Here is a 19,061-nt window from a genome sequence, read left to right on the forward strand (position 1 = left end):
AATCTAAATATTTTAAATACTACTTTCATGTGTTTCTTTAGTAGTTTCAATTGTAAAGTGCTTCATAATCACTTAATGTTGTAAACCCTTATAAAGTCATGCTTTCTTCATTTGGAATGTATCATCATTCAGTTTGAGCAAAACTAAAGTCGACAGTTTATTGAAAAGGTTTATTGAACAAATTAACATCTTATTTTTATTTTTGACTTTTTATAAGAGTTTATTTGGGCCAACTGACCACACATGCCAGGGAGCAAGTTCTCGAATGCTCCTCAATATGTCATTTTTTTAAAAAAATAATATAAGCAGAATGTTCGATTGATTTTAAAGAGCAAATTCTTTTATGGGCCTTATTTAGATACTAATTGTTCAAATGCAGACAGATTTTAGTTTCACGTGAACAACTTCAATTCCAAGGGTCACCAGTAGGTGACGGTAATGAGTAAAGACAATTGTGTGGGAGAGCAGTGGGGAGCAGTGGGGAGCAGTGGGGACTGTGGCCATAGAGGGTACACAGCCCGTCTATGGAGACAGCTACACTTCAGCTCTCTTGTTGCCAGGTGGTTCCACTTGTCGAGAGAATCTAACAATTGGGAATTTTGTGTGACATCTCTGAATTTTTAAATAGCTATTCCAAAGCCAAACCAAAACACGCAAAAACACCCACTCGAACCAAACCAAAACATGTAGCAATCCAAATAAAATAAGGCGGAAGACTGAGTTTGCCCTGCGGGGTTCTATCTCCAATATCTGCTCAAGAAGAGTTCCGCTAAGGGGAGCACACTTTGTAGGGTTAGATGAATTTTTTTCAATTTACTGAAGTATAATGATTTTTTGTTTCCTTAAAGTATTATATAATTAAGTCTTCCCCTAATAAACCTTAGCCTCTTCTTATTTCTTCTCCCCTAATTCATCTGAATTAAGGCAGTTTTATTGTAACAGGCTAGAAACTTTAATTATTATGGACCCAGAAATCAAAACAGCTCTCTAGTTCTTTCTTATAAGCCAACTTACACAGAAATGCTGCCATGCTCTTCTGGAGTTTTCTGTCACTTTCTCGTAGTGTAGAACTACCTTCCACTCCACGCCATGGAAGTGTGCCTGAACTTCCAGGCAGACAGAAAGAAGAAAGACTCTTCTTTCCACTATTTTGAAGAATAGCTTTAAAAAGACAAGCAAATAATTTCTTAAAGAAATAATATAAATGATATGTTTTGCCTTTGTTCTAATCAAAACTACAGGAGAGTATAAAAAGATTTTATTTTCCAAAGTAGAGGTTTCTCTAGGATCCACAGAGTACGAAATTGACTGAGATAATTCACCCAATTTCAGTTTTCAATCTTTAGCTCAGTGGTGGCAAACCAATGGCCTCTGGGGCCTATAGTTTTGGTAGTTATGTTTAAAGAAGAACAGTAACCAGGCAAGTGTTTTTGCTTGGTGGTAACCCAGCAGGCAGGTGCCAACTACGGTTACTACACCTGCTCCTCACACCAGTGTATTCATTACAGGGCTTCCTTTCTACCCCTCAAGCACTTAAGTTTGTTTATCTTCTGATTTCTGTATTATTTTAAAATTTGAAATATTATCACTAGCAATAACTTCATCTTCTCTCATTCAACAAATTTTATTTTTTCTTGCACACTGTGTGCCAGGCTAGGTGTATAGCAGGGAACAAAACAAATATGCTTTCCCAAAGCTTACTTTCCACACTTTTCACAACATTTATTTTATGGCTTTTTGTTTATAAAAAAATTATATAAGATGACCCATGGAGAGTGGGGGAGAAGAGACCTGGTTTCCTTGAGAACATACCTGCTCTCCTACGCATGGTCATTGTCCACAATGAAATTCAACAAAAGCAGCTTCTAATTCAGAAGTAGAATTCTGAGAATGAATTTGCTGCGCATGTTTCTTATAGATAGCAATAAAATTCGACTTTGACTATCTTATTATTTTCTAGCCATGGTCTTAATAGGTTTTCTCACACTCTCTTGAATTTATGGGGTTTACCTTAGTTAATGCTGGAGAGCCCAGATGACATCTTCTGCTTCAAGTTCTGTCCGACTAACTCCAATATCATTGCTGGAGGCTGCATAAATGGGCAAGTATGTATGGATTTTTTTTCAACCGCTTATTAATTTAGATACCATTCTGTAATGTATTTTGATTGGTAAATTTTTTTAAATAATTTTTTTATTTTTCAATTGTAGTTGACATAAAATATTATATTAGTTTTAGGTGTACAATGTAGCAATTATACATTTATATAACTTATTAAGTGATCACCCCAATAAATCTAGTGCCCATCTGACACCATACGTAGTTATAAAATATTATTGACTATATTCCCTATGCTATACTTTACATTCTCATAATTGGTAGGTTTGTGAACTTAAGGATTCAAGCCAGCAGAAGGAGGCCATGCCAATTGTATGCCAATTACCATGCCAGGAACTAGGATATAAAGATGTATTGGGGTATAAAAATTTTAAAAAATAAAATAAAAATTTTAAACCTGCCTACTATAAATGAATGAATGAATGAATGAATGAATGATATTGAGTCTTGAGGTATCTACAGGGTAACCCAGTTATGATAACTGGAACAAAACCAGGTCAAATCTATTTGTGTTGCTGAGATAGAACATAACATTGTACAAGATTTTACGAAGAACAACCACCAAAAAACACAAGCATTAATACCTCTTGGTCAAGGGGTCTTTTTTTATATATAATTTAAGTTATCTAATTTATACAATTTATATAGAATTACATCCTATCTTCCAATTGCCTATTTCTCCAATAAAGCAAAACAAAAATCTTAAAGCTATTTTATGATCTAAATGAAAATTCATTGTGAAATCCAGTGAATTTGACCATTAAAAGGATATACATTCTTTTTGGTGAGGCTAGTAAAACTTCCTTGTGGTTAAAATTTAAATATCTGCAGCATCCATGCCCATTGATCCAGAACCAAAAACATTCAGAAAACAAATTTTCTTCCTCAGTTGAATAAGAACTGGTGGTCATAATGATGACCCAAGAGACTATGCTCCAAGCCCTGCAAATCCTGATATGCCTTTTTCACTTATGACAAAACACTCACTTTTAGAAAAGCAAATGATGAAATTAAAAGCACTCATAATTCTGTAATCTTGACATTTTATTAACATTTCAGTACTGAATTGACTTTTAATTATTGAAAATTAATCTAATTTAGTGTTGCATATTTGACTTTATCCTAATTTTTTCTAAAAATGATCGTTCATACATAATCAAATTTGATTATCCTAATTTTTTCTAAAAATGATCGTTCATACATAATCAAAGTTGGCCATAATATCCAATTAAGTAGAAATCATCATTTCTTAGCCTTTTTGGACAATTGAGTGTTTCTATTTAATTCTGAAAACAGGCTGTTTCTCCTGCATCTAAAGCAGTTGTCTCCACAAGCACGTTCCCCCCAGAGAATGAATGCTTCCCAAAGCAGAGGGTATTACATGATGCTTATCTTGTATTTTAAAAAAATGCTAGCATAAATTCACACAACCACCAAAATCAAAGTACCGAAAATACTTTTATAGAGAAGAAAACATTCTTTTTATATGAGTTTTAAAAAGTTGCTGAAATACCCTAAGATGTAGGCTAAGCTTGATTATCCTCCAGGGTGATTGATTGTCAGAGTGGATACCAATACAAGTAAGTTAAAGAAATCTTTAATCCTGCAAAAATGTTGTAATAACATTCATTTCTGTTTCAGATTGTCATGTGGGATATTACCGCACACGCAGAACGCATAGAAAACATTAAGACGGGTGGTAGTAGAAGTAAAAAAGCCACACTCAAGGTTAACTTTTTACAATTTTTCTCTTGGAAGTTTTTTTTTCCATTTGGAAGTTTATCAGAAAGTGTTAACAGAGTTGCAAGCTAAACAAAACCTTGATAGAAAATAAAAGTGTTTTTTTCCAAGCGTTCGCATCTGCTGTGGACGTTGTTCTGAATCATTTTATACAGGCCCTTGATTAAAAACACCACAGAACAGATTGCACTCTCTATCCCAGGATGTTAAGTTCTTTTTTGTTGTTATTGTCCTTAAATAAAACAAAGGGACCAAGAGAGTTGCCGAAAGTGATGTCATTGAAAGAGCACTGTACCCGGGATCTGGATTGTAGTCCCTGTGAGTTCCCACATGTCTCTCACCTCAACAAGCATCAGTTTTCTCATGTATAAAATGAAGGGTGGACAACTCTTTCTGATAATAATATACTATGATTTTATGAAGCTGCGGATTCTGCCAAAAAGTTTAGAAAAAATTTCCTCAGCTCCTAAGTCAATACTTACCCACTTTTGTACATCTCCATCCCTATGTCTTCAACCTCAACATCAACAAGTCCCTCACGGAAAACAATGAGATGTGGCCTTCTGTGCATGCAAAACACACACACACACACACGCGCGCGCGCACACACACACATGCACACACATGCACAAACTCCTTCAAAAATGGGCTCTCATTGATTCTTTAGGATGTGGGTCAACAATTTTTGTTATGATACATAGAAACACTAATTTATGCTTTTCCTTGAACTAGTATTTCTCCAAGTTATTAATTTTAATTAGAATGGTGAATAAAGTATGAGTTCATTTGTCAGCTCTAAAGTTAGCACATAACTTTTTAAAAACATTTTTCCAGCCCATGTTTCTCCTTGAACCAGACAGTAATAAAGAAGCAATGTATATCAGACACAGTGCAGTCTCTTCAATAGAAAGTGGACATAAGAAAGTGATTACAGATATACATTGGCTGTCTGACACATTTGAGGTGAGTCTTAATGGCTTCATAGTTTTTTTCTGGATTGTAAATTTTTGAAAGATTTATTTTAAAGCCAATACATTTATATTTAAATTGTGCAATAACCATGAACTGGGCATTAAACAGTTGTGTCACTGTTACCAGACCAATACCTGAATTGGGAATGAGAGTAAGGCCAATGTTTCAAAGTCCATAGTTTAAAAAGCACTAAAACATGTAGGTGGTGTCAACATTAATATAATATAATAGAGAAAATGAGGGAGGTTTGATATGTAAAAATAGAGTGTAAATAATTTACACCCTTAGCCTTTACAGATTTAAAATGTACAATGTCAGCTATTTGGAGCAGGCCACTCTGAAGATCTGCGACATATAGTCATATGTAACTTTGCCAAGGAAGCCTTGAATTGAGTGTGCTTTGAAGCTGGTAGACAAAAACCACTTGTTCAGTGAGTGAACCCAGCTGACTGCCCAGCATTTGCAATGCAATTTGGCTCTGGGATTCTATACTTGACTCACTAAGTCAGGTGCTGGCAAATTTGGAAACTGGTATGCTCCCCAAAGGTTTCACTCAAGGACACTAAAACTTTAGTATGTACTTTGAAGAATTAACAGGAGAGAATAGTTATGAAAGGTAATTAGCCTTTTGAGGTATTCAAATGGATTATGCAAAGCAACAATACTTTGAAAAGTTATAATGGACTAAAATAAATAGCCCAGGTATAGTTTCTGATATCTATAAAAGTTTAACATATGGGAATGGAAGTTATAACCCAAGAGAAGGAACTCCATTTCAACTCACACCATACACACAATTTAATTCAGGAGATTATAAATTTAAATAAAAATAACAAATCACAGGACAATTATAACAAATCAGATCAGAGTATCATGTTTCTGGAATGGGGATAATTTTCTAAACTAATTAATGTTGAAAGACATTCACATACACATCATCTATATATTATAAAACTATTAGAATCAATTCTTGAGGACACAGATAAGCATTCAGATTATAATTTCAGTATAGAAAGTTTACACATGCCAATTAAATCTATGTAAAAATGTTTCTGTGAAAAAAAAAAAAGGCCTGGAAAAGATATATGGCAGAATTGTATTTTATTTTAAAACATATTTTCCAATTTCTGTGTTAGTGTTATGCTCTTTTAATAAAAGTTAAAATAAAAAAGAACATAAAAAATGTAAAAGCTATGAGAAAAAAGTCAGTACCATTCTAGGTACACAAAACTTACTTCTTGCATTTTTTAAAAAACAGATTAACAGAATGGGCTCCGTCTTTGAGAACAGAAGTGAGATATGCTGTCAACTTGTTACCTGTTCAGCAGATTGGTATGTCTTATCTTAAACATTACCTAATGTGTTTTCATATGATATATTCTTTTTTCTTAGATGCTTCTAAAATCATTTTATTCTTCTGTTCCTTAAATGAACTTTATTGTAGTAATTGGACCTAATATAACTAAAGGAAAGAATGTTGTAGATTGTTGCTGGTTAAAAAGATCTTTGCATAGATATAAATATGTTGTAAAAAAGAACTAACTTGATTTTGTGGTTGCTAGTGTTGTATAACATTATCCACAGTTATTCTGCTTCTTCACATTCTCATCTTTGTAAATTTACCATTTGTGTTGTTTATATTCACTTTAACTCACAACTATGAAGATCATAACATTTAATTTGAAAAGCTGCTTTTCAAAAATTAAAGAGCTTTAGATTTTTATTGCATATTCATAAAAAGTGTTTTTATAAACAATTTGGTAATATGCTGAAGAACATTTATTTTTAAAACTTGCATCTCCCAATTTATAGAACTAAAAATTCATAATGAAATAGGAAACATGAAGAGTAATAGTATTACCTAGCATCCAAATACTGACAAAACTTTACCATTCCAAATAGCTTTGACTCCAGTAGAAACAATGACACCTCAAGCCATAGACTCTGACAGCAGCAGAAGCAGCTGTGGAGTGACAGGTGAAGGCATAAGTAACATTAATATGGACAGGGGGTTGGGGAGACATGATTTATCCTGTGGGCATGTATTGGGTAAGATTCTGTGACTGCAAGCAACAGAAATTGACTGTGGCTAACTAAAAGAGACAAAATTAAATTTATTGGAAATACATTTATTGGACGTTTATGCCAATACTCTACTAGATGCTTTCATAGGTTAATTTTTTTTATTCGCAACAACCCTGAAAAATACTTATAGATAGAGGAAATGAGGATCTGAAGGCAAAGACATTATCTACCTCTAGTTCACTATACATAGTGAGTTCTATGTACGATTATATCCTGCTGTAGCTACTAAGTAATAATGTTGCTGAATCAGGAGAAGAGGTGACTCAAGCCTCAGAAAGAGCCCTAGGGATTCAGGTAGCAGGAATAAGTGGCCAGCCCCTTGGAAATGAATGAATCGGTTCTCACTCTTGTGTCATTAGAGAGTCTGACTTCTGTTACATCCATCATTAACTAATCCCTTTGGCCAAGGAAGGAATAGCAGAGCGCCTTGAGTGACAGTTTCAGCCTGTCTGCATCCAAGAGGAAAGGAACATTTCTCTCCAAAACAATTAGAATGCTTTTGCCATTAAAAAAAAAAAAGAAGAAGAAAATAGGCAGGTGGTGGTGGGGAGCATTGCTATCCAGGCAAAAGCAGACATGGCACCTATAGGGCTATATGTAATATTACACAACAATGAAAACTGTATTATTTCATGGAGAAGTGCTTACTGTATAATACTGATTGTAAACAACAGAATGCAGAGCTCTACTGTTCTTCAGTACCCAAGGAAAACATTTAGGAGCATTGAACAGACTAAAAATATTACATGTTCTTTATGGAAGACACAGATCTTTGATTGTTGTTTGAAAATATTCTGGAGTATTTTAAAAATAGTTCCTTCAAAAGTTGTTGAAATAAAAAAAAAAAGATTTATGCATCTAGAAAAGCTGGCTTTTAGTTATCTAGAAAACTCATCCGTCCTAACCTTTATATTTTAACCATGCTAAAGGTCTTAGAATATAGAATAAGATAAAATAATGTTCCGTCAATTAAGAATGTGTGACTGATTTATAAGAAAATGTCAGGTGAAGATATATGTACTTAGCAAAAGCAATTCACAAATAATGCAACTTAATGGCATAAATGAGATTCAAGAAGAGCTATGTAATTTTAAAAACAGTTTTACATGAACTATAATTATATTTTTAAACAGATCTTATTACATCATTTGTAGTATTCTCCCAATGATTTGTTTTGACAACATAAAAATGATTAATATTTTTATTAATCTTAACAATTTCTTAATTTAAACCTCAAAATTTTATCAAATTAATTACTTAATTTTTATTTTAACTATGTATTCATTAAGATGATTATTAAATGATTAGTTAATTTACATAAATAAATGCAAGTTTTGTTACCCTTACTTTAGTTACCATCCATTTACCTAAATACACACATATCTAAATAATATCTTAAGTTTATTAAATCATGTTACCCATAACTTCAGTGATAGAAATTATGGAATGAATATGGCATGTTTTTGTGTCTTTCATCATATGTTTTTATATAATTACTACAAAGACAATTTTATACTAAAGTACTGCACAAGTTTTATTATATATTTTTTTACCAAGTTTATTGCACTGAAAATAATACTCTGTATGAAAAAAATTTTATAAAGAATTTTCACATACATTATCTTATCTGATTTTTATGATCAACCTGTGAGGTTAGAGAAATAAGAGGAGAAATAACACATTGAATGCCTACTATGTAAAAAAGCACATTAAACCCAGCTCAACCTGTTCATGTGTTTTCACTCTATGTATATATGTATATATGTAAATGAGGAGTGACTGCTAATCTATTCAGGGTTTCTTTTGGAGGTGATGAAAATCTTCTAAAACTGTTTGTGTTGATGGTTGCACAACACTGTGAATATATTTAAAACCAATGAATTGTGAGCTTTAAATGTGTGAATTTTGGTGTATATGAGTTATATTTCAAAAAAGCTGTTATGTTAAAAAAAAGATTGCATCAATCTCCAAATTCAATTGTCAGATTTGATAATATTAGTCTCAAGACCAGCATAGTTATTAAATAACCTTGTGAACTGTATAATTTTCTAAAATACAAAATGCAGAATAATTTCATTTTATAAAAATTTTAGTTTCAGAGATATTAAAATATAGCCATGATCACATTGCTAATGTGTAGAAGTAAGAATAGTAGTCCTAACGCTTCATCTCTTATTTGTACTTAATAAAAAAATAAAATGTAAACTTTTTTTTAAAGCACAATATGTTTTTGGGATATCAGACCACAGAAAGCTTCAACTCCCCAACCAGTAGAGAAAAAGAAAGAAGAAAGTATTGAAATTCCTCTTGATATACCATCTACTTTTTTGCATCTAGATCTCTCTTGGAAACCTCTCTCTAAGGTGAGTAACAGGATTTATTCCATCCTATTTGCTTACATACATAATTTATATTATAAGTTACATATATAACTTATGTGCATAGACATACATACACCTTAAAAGTAGAGCAGCTCAAATTAACATAGGACTTTACAATTCATGTATCCGTTCATCCAATAAATTCCTTGATTGAGTTACTATGATGCCTGCTTACATCAAGCTTAAAATTATTGTGAACTTGAAATTAATATTCATTCCTGTATAAACAGGCTACAATCTACAAATAGTTTGCATGATAATTATTCAATTGCATATCAGTGGCTTGAAAATTGGTAGGCTCCTAGGTTAGCCTGAAAAAGCTGATTTTACCTCTACTGTAGCCATAATTCTGGATATTTTGCACATCAGTAGTAGGAAACAATATCATAACACCTATGACCCAACAAAACTGAAAAGTAATTGAACAAGAAATTATTTGTTCTTACCTCGAATGGCAGAGCTTCAAGAAAAGCAATTTTAATTTAAGAAAAATATGGCCGTAGTGGGATGTGTGTAGAAAGTATGAATGAACTCTGATGTTGATGGCTCTCTTTTTTTGGAATGTCTAATTCTAATTCCCAACTTAATACTTATATTTTCCTTTGTTTTATAAGAATCACTAGAATTACATTATTATGTATTTGCTTCCAATAAAAGAGAAAGTATGGAGGGATGAGAATTTTCCTGAAATAACTGTGATTAGAAATTAGAGGATTAGAAATTTTCTGGGCTAAGATTCATTGAGTTGTAAATAGTTAAAACAAAACAAAACAAGCAAACAAAAACTCACCTGAGAATAAGTGTATAGCATATGGGCAAACATCCTGGTGGAGAAAAGTAGGGAGGGAGCCATGAGGGAAAAATGTCAAGTGCAACCATTTCCCATTCTAGTGCAGACCCAAGGCCCTTCTGGAACTCAAGAGGCACATATGTTCCCGAGGGGACCTGTAAGTGCCAAGCGGATACAAAGTCTCTGCACATGTTTCTGGAGCTTCGTTTAACTGAAAGAATTAGGAAACGGAAATGAGTCATTATTTTATATTAAAACCAATAAGAATGTGTTATGGAATAGAATACAAAATATTTTCAACCTATGGCCATGCTGCCCTGAACACACCGGATCTCGTCTGATCTCGGAGGCTAAGTAGGGTTGGGCCTGGTTAGTACTTGGATGGGAGACCACCTAGGAAGACTGGGTTCTGTGGGCATAAAAAATTTTTCAGCATACATGAGATTTGCTTGGGGATTTTGGAAGTGAGTGCCCACAAAAACTCCTTTCAGTAGCACAATTTTAAAAACTGTTGCTTAGGTGGTTTCCTTGGGGAAAAGCAACTAGAAATCTGAGGAAGAAAGGCAAAAGGGAGAATAACAGGGAGGTGGAAAACAGCAATCTGGGAACAGAAGGAGAAAACAAGAATAATTTAAAGATATATGGAAATAATCTCTCTTGTATATTCTCTCAAAAGATAAGGCTGTCTAAAGGTGAAACAAGTTTAGACCACTGCCCAATCAAGATAAGCCTGAGTGAAGACCACCTCCTTCACAAAGCACAAGGTAACGCCTTTGCTTATTAAAAAGGCATTTAATAGTTTAAGTGTTAATGGCTCATTATGTCTAGGGTTACTTGCTAGGATAGTGTAATTTTTAAAAAGAATACAGAAAATCAAATGCTCCAATGTGGAACTTTACAATGGCTATAATAGCTACAGCTAACACATTAAAACTGTCTACACACACAAAAAGATTTGACAGAATTCAGTTCAAATAGTTTCACAAACATTTACTGAGCACATTTATGTATTTTTGAAAACTTATTACATTAAAAAATTTTAATGAAGCCCACTTAATGAATGTATATATATGTGCTCAAAGAGTAATTCTAAAGAATGGAACATCTCTCAAGTCTAGTAAAAATAAATTATGAAGTACTAAGAAACAAAATTACCATTCTCAATCAGAATATGATAGAAAAATTAATATTTATATAGCACCATGATAAAACTGAGTAGAGAAAAAACAGTTGACTTTTAAATCTATCTCAACTCAACCTATATACCTTTGTTGAAGTAATTGAAGGATATACAAACAGCTATCAAAACTACTAAAATGAAGGTGCACATGAACATCCCACCTTGAGAACAATGCATAATGGAAATGTCTAAGAATCACCAGCGGCTATAGTATTTTCCAAACATTTACCTTATGAAAAGAGTTTCCATTTATAAAATTTTCAGTCTTCAGTTAAATGATGGGACATCTAAGAAAAACATATTATGTGTCCAATACCCAGCTTGGGCAAAACTTACTTTAAAGCCTTGTATTTTGTAGATACAACCCAAGACCTCATGCTAAAAAAATGGAATCACTAAATTTTTATAAACATTTTCAAAGCAATATTAAAACATTGCATGTTTTATATATGGGCCTGTTTCATTCTGGAGAGAATCTAAGGTGAGTTCCCTCCTCCTCTGTTTGTATTCGATTATTGGTTACAATTAGTTGAATCCCAGCCAAGGCTCAGGTACTGTGCTAGCAGTACACGTGCTTTCACTCATTTAGCAGATATTTATGAAGTGCTTATTTTCTACTAGACCCTGGGGGTACAACAGGGAATTTTCATTATCATTTTACAATTAAGAAAACAAAAAAATGAGAGAAGTTAATGTAACTTGTAAAAAGATAACTTATTAAATGTCCTAATATTATTTTTTAACCTAATGAAAAGAGATGATCATGAGGATGTCACTGCTTTCATCCAGTTTATAGTAAATATATCATTATATCTTTTAAACAACTTTATTGAGGTATAATGACATACAATAAAATGCACGTGTTAAAGTGTTCAATTTAATATGTTTTGACATATTAAAAACCCATGAAACCCTCACTATGATCAAGATAATGAACATATCCATCACTCCCAAAAGTTAACTCATATAGGGATTCCCTTCATAATCCCTCTGGCACCTCCTTCACTTTTACCCCCAAGCCACCGCTCATCTGCTTTCTGTCACTATATATCAGTTTGCATTTTCTAGAATTTTATACAGATCATACAATATGTACACTTTTTTTGGTCTGGCTTCTTTCAATCAGCGTAATTATTTGGGGATTCATCCATGTTGCTATGTGTATGAATAGTTCGTTCTTTTTTATTCCAGAGGAGTATTTCAATGTGTAAATATACCATACATGTCTACCCATTCACTTGGTGAGGGACATTTGGATTGTTTTCAGCTTAAGGCTATTACAAATCAAGTTTCCATGAATATTCATATACGGGTCTTTGTATGGACTTATGCTTTCATTTGTCTTGAGTAAATACCTAGGAATGGAATGATTAGATCATATGGTAGGTGTATGTTTAACTTTTTAAGAAACTGCCAATGTTTTCCAAAATGGTTGTACCATTTACATTCCCACCAGCAGTGTATGAAGGTTCCAGCTTTTCCACATCCTCACTAATGGTTGGTATGATTAGTCTTTTTAATTTAACCATTCTATAATGTATGAAGTGATATCTCATTTACTTTTACCTAATGACTAAAGGTGTTGAGCTTCACATTATTTTAGATATATAACTATTCAGGATTATAATATCCTCTTGATGAATCAGTAATATCCTTTACTCTGAAATCTACTTTGTCTAATATTACTATAGCTATCCAGCTTTCTTTTGACTAGTGTTAACATGGTATCTTTTTTTATCCTTTGACTTTTTACCTATTAGTGTCTTATACTTGACATGCATTTCTTGTGGGTCCTGCTTTGTTTTAGGCAAGAGAGCTTAAGTCCAGTATAATTGCTCCATCAGAGCTACAAGCAGAAGACTCTCAAAAGTGTATTTTAAAAAATTTGTTATGAATTATGACTGTATCTTTTTTTAAAACAAGTGAATTTAACATTAATGTCTTCAAGTGAGTGTAATGCCTGTTGATCCTTTATTTCTTTACAAATATTAGACTAGTAGGCCATGTCTTTCTGAAGACTGCCTAAATATGGTTCCATTTCAGAAGATAAAGGCCTTTTTTTCCCCCTAAAAGACGTTCATAAAGCTAACTGTTGTCAGGAGTGTTACATAAAAATACTGCAATCCTTTAATTTTTTAAAGAATATTTTTACACTGTCATCTCCATATTTATATCTGTTTATCAAAAACATTTATTAAACTCCTGCAAAGCGCCAAGATCTGAGGATATAACTGTGAATAAGACATGTCTCTCCTTTCACAGAGTTTACATTCTGATGGGATAGACACTAAAACGTAACAAGTATATACCTATATCTACTTAAGGAAGGGCCTATTTAAAAGAACCTAAAACATACCTCAAATGTCATCAAACAGGAATACTCATCAAATGAATGTTCTCTTTCCATACAAAGTTATTTTTTGGATGTTTCTTAGAGAAAGGCATATTTGGCTAAATCAGTTCATAAGGGGAATGGACACATGGTTTTTGATTTATAGCTGAGACTCTAGTTGGCCACGTCCCCTTATGTGTGTCCAGTGGTCCACCTTGCAGACAATCTCACAGGTCCTGGAGAAAATTAAATTTTACTTGGTAACCCCATGGGCCTTGCAAACATATGCCTCTTATCTCCAAAGGCAGTTTCTGTGGGCACGTCCTGCCTCCTGTGTAGACAGCCCACTTTTGGGAGACTTATTCAAGATCTAACTATGGTATTTTGGTTCTCCTTCAGACACACTGCCAGCTCTCCACCTACCCTAGCCAGACTTGGACCTGTTAACTAGAATACACACATATGCCTTTTCATCACTTCTTGCTTATTGACCCTATACTGGTTCTTCTAAGACCGTGAATCAGCTATTCCAGGCTATTCTGCCACCCCATTCTCAAGTCCTCCAGAGGTCTCAGCATCAGTGTCTGGTACTCTGTTGCCATCTAGTGGCCACAGGCGCCTCACCTTTTGCCTGCCATTTTAAGGTCATAATAATCAGTGCCCTTCTAGGTAGTAGTTACTTTAAGTTCTGTAATTATTCCAAAAAGGAAGACTTTGCTGTAAATGGTTTTGAAATTCCTCATTTGAAATTGCCTTCAGAGCTGCGTCATCTTCTTCTAAGCAATGTAGTGTAATGGTTAAGAGTGTGGATTTTGGAGTCAATGGTTTGGATTTAGATACCAAGCCATGATTTACTATTTGACCAGGTCAAATGACTTTACCTCTCTATGACTTAAATTTTTGTTTGTTTGTTTGTTTGTTTGTTTAACCAGTTTGAAAAGAGAAAGGGGAAGATGGGGGGTGGTGATAAATAATAAAGATAACTACCTCATAGAGTACTGTGAGAGACTCTATGGACTCACGATAAATGTTAGCCACCAGGCGTGAGAACTTGGGCAAGTTACTTAACCTCTCTGAGCCTCAGTTGACTCATTCATTGTACTGTTTACCTAAAACTAATGTTTAACCATCTCAGGAGTTATTGTGAGGATTGAATGAAATGGTTCATGAGAAGCGCACAGTTTAGTGCCTGGCATGTGGTAAGCCTTCAACAAATGTTAGCTGCTATTATTATCACTATCCCTGGTGATAGAAGATCCATGACCTATGGGATGATGTTGATTTAATAAATATCTGAGTTACTGCAGTCAAGTCCGAGTACATGGCAGTCGATAACATTTTTCTCTGGTCTCCTCCTCTTTGACTCTATTACATTAAACACTGTTGACTAAGCCTCTTTTCTTGAATTTGTGAATTTTCTGGTACTTCTTCAGTTTCTCTCCTCTGTGTTCTTTCCTGGCCCCATTTTACCTTGCTGCCGCCTAATCAATGGATGTACCCCAAACTCTAAGCTCATTACACTCTCCCTTTGGTTACATATTCTACACTTGTCACTGCACTTATCACTCCACTAACTCTTTCCTTCTCCTGGGTTTGAACCTAATCTTTTCCCTCAAAGTCAGTATCTCCAGAACAGAATTGGAGTCACTCCTGACTCCTCTGGCTCCTCATGTCCAGTCTCTCACTCACAATAATTAAGTTTTCATTCACAATGCATTTCACATCTGCATTTTCCTTTATATTACTAGTAGTGACCCCTGGATCAGACTCTTGTGTTCCCTTGTCAAACCAGAGGGCTCCAAATTTTTCCATCTCGCACCCCATCAGGAAACCATTTTGAGCACATACTCCCAATGGACATGTATTTAGTTACAAATTATATACATGTTCTACTCTATTCACTTATTTATGTACATTATTTAAAAAGAAAAAAAGACATTAAAATGAGAGTGAAGAATTTGAAATAAATACTTTAATAACTTTAATTTTATATATTAAATAGATATTAAATGCCTTTTGTTCTTGCTAAATGCATTATGAATATCTTTCAGTAAAAACAATGTGATCGAATGTGCCTAGTTATTTCTGAAATGTTAACTGACAGTTTGTAATACAGCTATTTAAAGATCTGGTTTCACGTTTGGCTTAACTCTGATACTTGTTTTTAAATGTTTTACCTAAGGGGAAAAGGGCCCCCTCAAAACATGTAGATCCCAAACAATGGAAGTGTTGGTAACTGTACCTACTAAATCATGATAATTATTTTTTACTTTTGTCCAGAATTATGCTAAAGATATTTTGAAATGCAACATATATTTTTAATATAGCTGAAGTCTCCTCCTATTTTAGTTTTCATTGAAATGTTTGCTGGCTGGTTTTTATGTTTGTTTATTTGTCTTCTCATGGATGATGTAACCCAGAGGCTGTATTGAGATATGGCGAGGAGGGTTTTGTGAGCATATATTTCTCTACCATTTTTCCCAGAAATTTCATATCACATTTCTTTCAAACTAATAAATGACCTTGGAAAATGTCCAAGATACAGCTTAAGAGAATGGAAAAGGAGGATATAGAAATAAAATACCCAATTAAAAAAATCTATATAGCCTCACAGAAAAGTAACTAGAGGAAAATATGCTAATATTTTAATAATATTTATCTCTGGGATTAAGATAATGAATAATTTTTGTATTTTTTTCATGCTTTTCTCTTTTTTCCAAAGCTTCAATAAATAACATTTATTAATTTTAGGTAATAAAGGCTTTCATTTTAAAACAAAACGACATCAGATAGTTTTAAAAAGAAGTTCCAGATGATGTTGAATTTCAGCCCCCAGATTAACTATGCCCTTACTATATAGCTATAATATAGTACAATCATTGATATTTATAAATAATAAATCTATTAATCAGAAAACAAATACTATTCCATATTGCGCTTATGACAAACATGTAATATATTTTAGATGGATTTATATTTTTAGAAGTCAAAGGCTAATTTTTATAGGCTGATTTTTTAACTGTTTGAAAAATTTCCATATGATGCCAACTGACTAAAAATGAATATAAATTATATAAATGTCTAACCATTGTACTGTTTACCTGAAACTAATATAAAACACACATACACATGAGATATCTTAGATAACACTATATTCTGATTAGAACAGCTGAAATAAAAAATAGTAAAAAAAATATGACATGAGTTTCTCATTAGAAAGTCTTATTGAGAATATCAAGGTACTTTAACCCTGGAGATCTAGTTGGTGTCCAATTTTTACTGTAAATAATTGTGAAATGACATAAATATATAGAAGTGGTTTTCAGACTTGTGCCATGAAACCTTTTAGAGTCCCTGCAAAGTAGGCAGAGGGTCTCTTCCTTTTCCCCCAGGAAACACTTCAAAGAGCAGTGCAGCTTCTATCTGTTTTTACATGCATGGGGTCCTGCATAAGCTTTGGTTTGGAATAAAAGCATTCTACTGCTAAATTAGAAGTTTAAAAGCTTGGACTTATGCCCACCACACTGGGGGAAAGAATGGGGCAGATGTGTGTGGCAATGGAAAGAAAATATAAATTAACTATATTTTAAAAGATCTTTCACTGTAAATAGTGCTTCTTCTATCCCTACTCCCCCGCAAGACAAAGTGTTAGCTCAGAACAAAGTCGTAAAGGCAGAAGAGATGAACCCATACCACAACCTGGAGAGTGGGTTGGCCAATCTTCTCAAGCCAATAGAGGACTTCTGCACAAAGTTCTTTGTGGGAACAGAGGTGAGTTGGAATTATTTGCTTTTAAAATTAATATTTTTACTTATATTAAACTATATGATTATAACTCTTATTATACGTGTTTGCTTCATGAAAGCTTATAATATTTATACCATTTTCATATTTTAATATGCTTATTTGCACTTAAAATTTTTAACTTCGGTACCTCATAGAATCACATTTAAAATGTTCCTGAACAAATATGGAAAAATCTATAAAATTAGGCATGATTCTTTTTACTAATAATGTATTTATCAACCTGTAAGTATTTATTGAACACCTATATCATATGAAAGAAACCATGCTACATCTTAGAGATTTACCAGGAATATATACCATATTTTTAGATCAGAAATGAAAAACTCACTCAATTCAGAAAGATAGATAACAACTAGAAATAATAACAATAATGCTGCCATTTTTTAGTATCTATTATAATAACCAAACCGAGCTCACATTTATTGGACATTTTCTATGTAACAAGGTCTGTGCCAGATATTTTCTGAATTATATCTCAGTTCATCTTAATAATCCTATAAGGGTGATGTTATTATTCCCATTTTACAGATGAAGAAATGAGGCTCAGAACTTTATCTGACAGTCATACAGAGGCAGAGATGCCTGTTCACTCATGACTCTACTTCCCTGACACAAGGGGTTTTTCTCCCAGGCCACACAACCATGGGAAGAACCATAGCTCAGTCTAATCAAATGCAGTTTGTACAATAGGATTAGTCAATTCCACCAGCCCTCGAGAATGCACTGCCTGACAGGCTCAGTGGTAGGCCCTGGATCAGAGATGAATCAACAGCACAGTCCCGGTCCTCAGGGTGCTCACTGCCTAGTTAAGGAGCAGATACATTGACTGTGAGCCACGCCTACAGCAGTCCAGAGGCCATAGGTACTGGACGAAGAGTTTGGGAAAGGTGACCTGTAAGCCGGCTGAACTTTGGAGGTTAAGGAGGCAGGCACCTGAAAAATCAGGGCAAGAGTACAGTTTGCAGCAGAAATAACAGCCAGAACAATATTTTAAAGTTATGAAAATCCAAGGTTTGTCTGGAGATAGTAGAATAGTTTGGTACAAGAGGGAAAGCTATGCCTAGGATGCTAGGTTCGGGTCCAACCAAAGGCCCGTTTTTTCCATGTTAGGTAATTTGAATTTCATTTAGTAAGCAATGGGGTACTACCGAATAGACATTAGTTTTATAACTTGGGCCTCACACCAAAGTTTTTAGATTTTTTTTTTTTATTTCTGGAAAAATATATAACAAAATTTACTATTAGTCATTTCTAAGTATATAATTCAGTGGTATCAGAGACATTCGTATCACCATTTATCTCCAGAACTTTTTCATCATCTCAAACTGAAACTCTGTACCCATTAAAACAATAACTCATCATTTCCTCCTGCCCCAGCCCATGGCAACCATCATTCTACTTTCTGTCTTTATGAATTTGACTATTCTATCAAAAAAGTGATTTCATATAATATTTGTCTCTGTGCACACCAAAATTTTAACGCAGGAGAATGACGCCTTTAGAAAGATAAATAACTGCAAAATCTGAAAAAATAAAGCATAACACTCTTTGCTTAAATTCTTCAGTGACGACTCAGGGAAACACTAGTAAAATCCAAACTCCTCACACCGTGGCCTGTAAGATTCTGCATAACTTGGCTCCTTCCTGTCTCTCCAC

General features: G+C 33.7%; 1 protein-coding gene and 1 pseudogene across 3 annotated transcripts in view; both read left to right on the forward strand.

The window, feature by feature from the left end:
* Positions 1–19,061, forward strand: part of DNAI3 (dynein axonemal intermediate chain 3) — a 62,816-nt gene that overhangs the window by 29,704 nt on the left and 14,051 nt on the right. For 2 of the 3 annotated variants that reach the window (XM_039838720.1, XM_039838722.1), the window contains exons 11-17: positions 2,016–2,105; positions 3,760–3,846; positions 4,693–4,821; positions 6,089–6,162; positions 9,134–9,278; positions 10,763–10,850; positions 17,239–17,369. In XM_039838720.1, the coding sequence (XP_039694654.1) occupies positions 2,016–2,105; positions 3,760–3,846; positions 4,693–4,821; positions 6,089–6,162; positions 9,134–9,278; positions 10,763–10,850; positions 17,239–17,369 (744 nt within the window). The remainder of the gene's footprint in view (positions 1–2,015; positions 2,106–3,759; positions 3,847–4,692; positions 4,822–6,088; positions 6,163–9,133; positions 9,279–10,762; positions 10,851–17,238; positions 17,370–19,061) is intronic. The other variant, XM_039838721.1, reaches the window with a different exon arrangement.
* LOC120583435 (uncharacterized) lies at positions 10,386–10,504 on the forward strand (annotated as a pseudogene).

This window comes from Pteropus medius, unplaced genomic scaffold (genome assembly GCF_902729225.1).
Source record: "Pteropus medius unplaced genomic scaffold, Ma_sr-lr_union100, whole genome shotgun sequence".
NCBI classification, from domain to species: Eukaryota; Metazoa; Chordata; class Mammalia; order Chiroptera; family Pteropodidae; genus Pteropus; species Pteropus medius.